At 44.2% G+C, this 7,802-nt stretch overlaps 1 protein-coding gene across 2 annotated transcripts in view; it reads left to right on the top strand.

The window, feature by feature from the left end:
- The first annotated feature begins 316 nt into the window (after positions 1 to 316).
- LOC116842767 (otoferlin-like) overlaps positions 317 to 7,802 on the top strand; it is a 43,092-nt gene continuing 35,606 nt past the window's right edge. Inside the window, exon 1 of one of the 2 annotated variants that reach the window (XM_032812432.1) lies at positions 317 to 834. In XM_032812432.1, the coding sequence (XP_032668323.1) occupies positions 756 to 834 (79 nt within the window). In that variant the 5' untranslated portion in view covers positions 317 to 755. The remainder of the gene's footprint in view (positions 835 to 7,802) is intronic. The other variant, XM_032812430.1, reaches the window with a different exon arrangement.

Below are 7,802 nucleotides of genomic sequence, written 5' to 3'. Positions count from 1 at the left end.
AAATTATTTGTAGTTTTACATAATTTTGTGCACGATTGATGATCGATTTGTCGGTCATTTAAGTAAAAAATAATCTCCATTTATCGATGGCCAACACTGCCATTGAAAAGGAAACGACTTGACCCCCGCGATCCGAGCACGAGGACGAATACGTCACCTATTAATGACACTTGCGCGTACGCGTAGTATGACGGTTCCTGCGGGGGTGGTAGAGAGAATGCCGGCTGCGGCCGCCGCCGTCGCTGCAGAAGCGCGTGCGCCGCTCCCCCGGTATGCTGGGGGTTGTTTGAGGCGCGAACTCTCGGTGGTAGTCGACGGGTAGCCTCCGCGGAAGGTAAGATTGTGCTCGCCTGCGCGACCTCGACAGCGACGTGCTCCTTCGCCAAGTAGCAACAGAAACTCAAGGCGTCCTGTCGCAGCCTCGCGGTTCAGGCCCTGCTCCAGCTCCACCTTGACCTCATCAATTCCTCCAGGCGTCCACCCGGTTCGATAACGCGCGCAACGACCACGGGAGGCGATACCGCGGGCTCGTTATCGGCGAATTCACTCCCCGTCTCGGCAGCTCGTTGGCTCAATCGCGAAGCGAGTGTTGGCGAACATGAATGGCGCGAAAACGGCACCGATGAATGGTGTTGCAACCGGTACCGTTGGCTACACGAGAACTCGCACCATCGTCGAGCAGTAGACGAAGATCAGATCCTTGTTCTCCGGGTCCTTAATCGTCGGAGTCGCGGCTCGACAGAGGAAGACCCAGGATGTCGCTCGTGGTGATTCTGAAGAACTTCCAGGGCCTCAAGTGCAAAGGCGAGAAGGTCGCGAGAATCGAATTTCGAGGTAATGTCAAAGTTGACGTTTATTATTTCGTTAATGTGCGCGGGCGAACATGTCACTTTTTCATGAACGAATGTGCGCGCTCGGGGCGTTGTACAATTTTTTCGGATTCAATATTCGGCATATCGCCCTCTCTCCCTCCGAACGAACAAATCAACGAACAAACAAATGGAAAACACACGATAGAGAACGAATATGAGAACGACAAAAAACGAAAAAATGAATATTATAAATAGAATAAACGATAAAATTCAAAATATTTTGCTCGTCTGAAAAATTCAGCAGCTCTTTTGTCGAGGAAATTGACAAGCGAAATTGCCTTTTATGAAAGTAAAATAATGGAACCGTCAGTAAATCAAATATAAAGAGTAAAGATATCGGGCTGTTATCAAATTCACGTAATAATTCCGTTTTTCGGCGTATTAATGCGCTACACATACATCGATTACTATCACATTATTGCTGAAATGTACTCTCGATATCGTCTGCTGATCGTTGCGCGAATTCCCTTAATAATGCATGCTTGCCACGTGCTTGTCCTTTGTCCAGCTCATCATTCTCGCCAATTGATCCTGTCGCGGATTGTGCAGGATATTGGGACACTGGCGCGATGCTGCGAGTGAACGATGTTCGGGATTAATCTGCGCCAATTTTCAGGTTAACTGGTTGTAGATGCGCACGACGTTACACATCGATTACTCTCAGGTGTCGGCGAACGAGGCCGGCGGTCGAATAAACTAAATTTATCCTGCAGCACGTTCCTCGGTCTGCGTTTCTTTGCGCAGGCATAATGTACGCTTCATTGCTGTTTCCGTTTCGCAGATATTTTTAAAATGCGCGCGCTATTATTGCAAATAAAATCCACCTACACTCTTTGCAAGGGAAAAAAAGAAAGAGCAAAACAGAGAGAGAGCAGAGTTTATTTTCCCGGAGAAAGGGTAACGAGAGATAAACACGATGTTGTTTGTGCAATATATTTTTTTAATAAAAATTATGGAAATAACCAAAAATAATAATAATAATAGTTTAACAGACATCGCATAAATCGCACGTTTCGCCGTGTTTATTTATTATTTCAATTATAATCAACATATTTCGAGATGCGATTAATTATTGCACGGCGCATGAATAATCAGCTCGATACTCTCGAAATATCCATCCGCGGCTTATGTCGATACGCCATAGTGAGAATCGCGGGAAGCGTCCAAAATTTTTCATTTTTCGAGAATTGCCTTTAGGCGTTTCACTTTGTTTCCTAGTGTTATCTCAGTACCGTTTCACAATATTGTTGGACCGGTGTGTGTATACGCGACACCAAAGGGAATTCAGATGTGAACAGTGAGATGCATGCCCCGGAGCCTAAGTGCTATAGAGTAACGTTTCATTTAATCATATCTGCCCCAGTTCGGGCATGAAGGTTCATGCCGAACCCAAAAAGGCTCCTTAATAACGACTCGTTAGTGAACGCACCTGTCGACATAAAAAGCAGGAGAAAGAGAGAGAGAAAGAGAGAGAGAGAGAGAAACTAACGAATGCTTTGCTCGAATTTAAAAACGTGTACGTGTTTGTGTAATAAGGATTTATGGACGGTGCGCTGCGACAAGATTACTGTCCTTTTGTAATCCGTTTAATACATCATGTACTTTTCGTAAAATGATGATATCGACTTATGCGGATTATTAATAGCCATTAGGATTACGAATATACCGTTCAATGAGCGACCAGTGGTAATCGCGTGAACGCTAATGTGGGAGATAAATTGCAAGCATTATACGATGCTAATGCGCGGATAACCTAGCGAGATAAACGTAAAACTGCGGGTTAAAATACTTCGAAATTTTTTGAAACCGAATAAACATCTTTACTTCTTCTTACGAGATTTATCCTGCGAGGTATCTCACTGGTGGAATGCTATCTCCTTCCTTTCCAGAATTAACACACTGATTGCTGTGGAGGTCACCGGTGACCAGTACTTGACCTTTACGGTAGCGCCATGAGGGTCACCGGTGACCCCCCGCAGTAGGATGCATCACCAAGATGGTCAAGGTTCGGAAGCAACGCATTACTTGTAACACTGTTACCGGCTTGATAACGACATTTCTCTCCTTCTTCATTAGTAACGGTAACACAGTTGTACTTTTTGAATTACAGTAACCGTTAAATATAACCGCTTTTATCCTTACTTTTATCCTTACTTTATGCACAAAGAAAAATGTTATAGTCGTTACAATCAAATTTTCTTGAAAGGAAATTTATGTGGATTCAAAAGTTAAAGAGATATCGAATTAAAAATTACTGACAGGTACATGTCCATCTATACACAGCTCTCAAAGCCACAATTCTTATGATAAGTGATGTTCAATTAGCACATTTTCATACATGGTTGTAAAAGAACCTATATAGCTGTTCCTCTGTTGCGGTCTGCAGAACGAGTACTATAGTTGAGAAGTCTGTACAGTTTGGTTGTAAACAGCATCTAGAGTTCCTCTCAAACACATATAGATAGGTAACAATGTAGGCGGAGTTTGCTAGGCCCAGTGTATTATTGCCGGAGTTCTATAACCTCTATAACAATTTTTTATACATAGGCAAAAAATAACCTTCATATTTGATCGTGGCAACAAACCATACCTATCCAAGCAACATCTTTAGAACGTAGAATATACGCACTTGGAATGGACAGCAGCGAGTCATAAAAAAGACTCTTCATAACTTGGCGAGAGAAATGGGAATCCTAACTACTCGTTACTTCATGAGCAACGACCACGGTAACGAGTCATTCTTCAAAATGAATAATGATAACGGTAACGAGTTGCTTGTAAAAAATAACTTCCCAACCGTGACGACGATGTAGTCCCCTTTAATCACATATTGCGCAATACTTGGTCGTGATATACACTGGACGCGCTTGCGATAATAATAAAATTCTCACTGGACAGTAAACCATACAAGAATGATGGGCAGACAACGTATTAGTGATCAACACGCTCGTTCATGAACACACTCTATATAGATGTTTCTGATATGAATTTCCCACCGTATCAATATCAAAATATATAAAATCGATACGTTCACACTCGTTAATAAAATATTGCGCGTTATATTGCACGCGTCGAAATGGATTATATGCGACGAGGCGTATATCGAACTTACTCAAATAGATTCGAGGATGGATTCGACAAACGCGCGGTTTCCCTTTGACGGGGGAAGGGGGGAGTCGCACAGCTGCTGTAATAACAGACAGCATAAGACGACGACGCTTCAAGTTCATTTCACATACCGGTCTCAGTAGAGTCGCGCGCGTCTCGCATTACAATCCTGTTTCCCGTAATCAGAATAACTATTTCTCGCCGGCTCTCTCCCATGATATTGCTGATATTCCGTATGTAATTAACGGCGCAGTGTACGTGAGTCACATATATACGCGCAGAAGTAATTAATTCGCGGCCGATCGTTTCGCATTACGAACGTCGCGAAATTATTGCGCGTTCCCCCCCTCCCTTACATATTGCCGCTAATTAATAATAATTACTCGTCCCGCTGAGAATACGCGAGCTGTGTGTCAACGGCGGCCTTTATAAATAGAGAAATTTTGCATTTCCCAACATCGTTAACGACAATAGCGCGCGAATAATGGCCGTAACTTTCTGTCCGCGCATTATGTGTCACCATAACTGCACCACGCGATCATTAGGGGACAATTTGATGCGGCGGCAGGTGAGAGCACACACACACACATACATACATACATACACCAGCCATGCTTCGGGAAATCTCCATCGCAAATCTGCAGAGCGATCGTCACACAACGAGATTCAACTCGACGGGCGAATGTTTTCACGGAAGCGTTTACAAGGTGTCCATTGTTCAGTAAAAATTTGTAAACGAAATCCTCGACGAAGAATCGATAACAACGTTATCGTTCATTACGCAAACAGAATGCAATATTCATGCATTCCCGGATCGTTTTTCTTGCTATCTTCTTCTTCTTTGACGAGAGTTATTCAAATATTATGCCGCGCAATGTCACGGCACGAACGCGTGTCTACCGTGCTCGCAGCTGGGGAAAAACGACTCTACGAGTTCGCACCGCGATTCGCTCGGGTCACCCCGCGTGTATTTCTCGCCGCTGCATTACATAAAACCGCATATAACCAGCCACACGAGACTGCGAGGTTGGTGACGACAGTAAATTTATAATAATCGCGTCACGGAAACCGCGCTCTAATCGCACCTGATTATACACACGGTGTTCCGGAACACCGACTTTAATCAGGCCAAGAGGTTCTTTCTGGGTAACTTGGGACAACTCTCCGTTGCAAAATCTCAAGGGAGCTCGTTACTTATGCTAACTTTTCAATTCTCAACATATCTATGTAGCAAGGCCTCGAAGTAAAATTTTATTAAAGCGAAGTCTGTTTGTGAAATTGAACGAAAAGAATAATTTTATTATCCATATCTCGGGTAAAGCAGGGCGTGCAATTCGCGAAAAGCCCCGCTTTCCCGATCGATTGCATCTCGGAGACCGTGAATGCCATGAACGTTTGCGCTGAGGTAAAATGTATAATTACACAGAGACTCCCTTGGTAAAGTAAAGCTCGCGAATTCTGGGACACTCTGTGTACGCCTGTGGATACCGGAGGCGATATTGATCTGCAATCGACAGTAGCGTCATATCCGAATTATTCCGTTATGATTGTCGACCAGCTTTTTTCACCTTTTTTTATTCGGCGTTGATGAATTGTCAGGATAATTACATGTCTGACTGAACGAATCGCTAAACAATCGATATGGTCACCTCTCATGATGCTGATACGGCGGCATATTAATTATGTTATTAGTTGATATTAATTATTAACTGTACCTGCTGTACTACATCAGCCGCGAATATTAATTAATATCGATGGTTCAAACAAATAATTTCCTTTAATGATTTCAAATTTCAAGAAATGCGTGCATATTATCAACAGTATTCGACATTCCCGCTGAGCTGTCGTCTCTCCGTATATTTTCCAAGCCAATACCTCAAAATTTCGCGAAAGCAACTCGCGCGCGTAAATATCACTGCAGCCGGAACGGCATTTTTATGCGACTGGTGAATGCGCGCGGCATTCCTTATGCGCCTCGCACGCGACGATATTGGTCGCATACCCTGTGCGTCCGTCCGGGTGTTTGCGGCGTTTCGCGTCCACGTGGAAAAACGTCAATGTCAATAGAAAAAGTTGAAAAGAACGGCGAGAGAACGGAAACGCGCGAGATTGCCACTGACAGGTTTCATCGCGCGTTAACGAGCAGGGGAAAGCTCACATCCACAGCACGTGGCTGTCTGACCATAAAGCTCCTTATCTACTTGCGCGCGGAACTTTCTGTCGTCGTGGTGGTTTTCCTGCCGCCAAACGGCCGATAACAATTCCGTTATCTTGCGGTTGACCTGCGGTTTTATATCTTGCACACAGACAAAGAGAGAGAGAGAGAGAGAGAGAGAGAGAGAGAGAGAGAGAAGGAAAGAGATAGTGAGATGTGCCTTCCGAAGGTGCTTGTTGGCTTTCCATGTTTGACAAACATAGGTCGCGCAGATTTTCACAGGAGATAAATAAGCCGAGTCGAACGGGAGCACGCCGTAGTATTTCCCGCCGGCTTTCTCCGCCATGGCGTCGCTTTCCTCACGAAAAGGAAAGCGCGGCGTCGATACATACGTGCGCCCTCTTATCTAACCGAAGACTGTGTTGCAAAGTCTCTCGGGATGTAAACAGAATTATTTTTATCGCCTTCGCCCGAGCGTTCCTCGGCCACCTCGTGTTTGAACTTTAGCTCGTGTTGTCGAACATGTTACTCGGAGATGCTCGGTCTTTCGCGCCCGACAGATGGAAAAGTCACGGAAATGGCGATCAGTTCGCGTTTAATTGGAAATGTCGCGATGGAAGATTGCGAGTGTGGTTTTTTTATGTGCTCTCTCTTCCCCTTTTTTTCTAAATCATATAATGCGGAATCGCCGATTGATCACGAATTTACTTTATTGAAATGTTGCGTAACGCTCGCAAAGCGTTTTATCCATATGTTTGTCGGGCATCGCGAGCGCAATTTAATCATGTTGCACTGCACTCTCGCACCACGAGCGAGACAAAGACAGAGACAAAGAAAGAGAGATAGAAGAGGAGGAAAAGCTCTCAGCGTCCGAAGCATGGAATTTACCGTAGAATAAAGGCACTTTGTGCGCTAACCGCTTCGGAGGAATCCTTGTGTAGTTCTGTACGACCTTCTACAGCTTTGCTCGATACGGTTTCTTTTTTCTTTTCCGCCCCGTCCCAACAGCCGTGCTTCTGACGCAAATCCGCGAAATATGATTTTAATTTGCTCTGCAATGCCTTCATTATCCGGCGAAGTTGCCACGAGTTCACGAATCTAATGGGAATTGTCGCGCCGGGAAAATAAGACGCGAGACGCGATGTAGACCGCGCTTTTCCTCCCGCTCTGAGAAACGAAACGTCGCCTCGCCGATTTTTCCGCAAATGTAAACAACTTATACATTAAATGTAAAACACTTACAAAGGCCAGGACGTCAACGTTGATACGTCCCGTTCATGTAAACACGAAAAGGACTTTCCTGTTTATGTAAATCATATATTTTTTTTCTATGCATCTTGACTAAGAAAACAAAAACATTAAATTTCAATTATTTTCCCAAGAGTCATGAGTAGAGGAATATGTACCGGGTAAAAGAAAATGTGCCGTTATGTTTATACTTCATGTAACTTTATAATGTTTAGAATTGTAGGATTAATTGTAACATTTTTCCAACATAAATGAAAAGCTCAGAGGGAGGTATCTGCTTTCTATAAAGACATATCGCGATTCTTTTTTCCACGCGGAAAGTCCCTGTCGCGGTGAATACACAAGCAAAACGCGTCAAGCCCACCCCGATCATCCCAAAACCGTTGTCTCGCTTTCATACGATGGACGACGCGCGTATG

The sequence above is a fragment of the Odontomachus brunneus genome, unplaced genomic scaffold, assembly GCF_010583005.1.
Source record: "Odontomachus brunneus isolate Ranch 3 - 2012 unplaced genomic scaffold, Obru_v1 Obru_scaffold_027, whole genome shotgun sequence".
Classification (NCBI taxonomy): Eukaryota; Metazoa; Arthropoda; class Insecta; order Hymenoptera; family Formicidae; genus Odontomachus; species Odontomachus brunneus.
The sequence above is the reverse complement of the archived record's forward strand: the minus strand, read 5'-3'. Positions and strand labels throughout refer to the sequence as shown.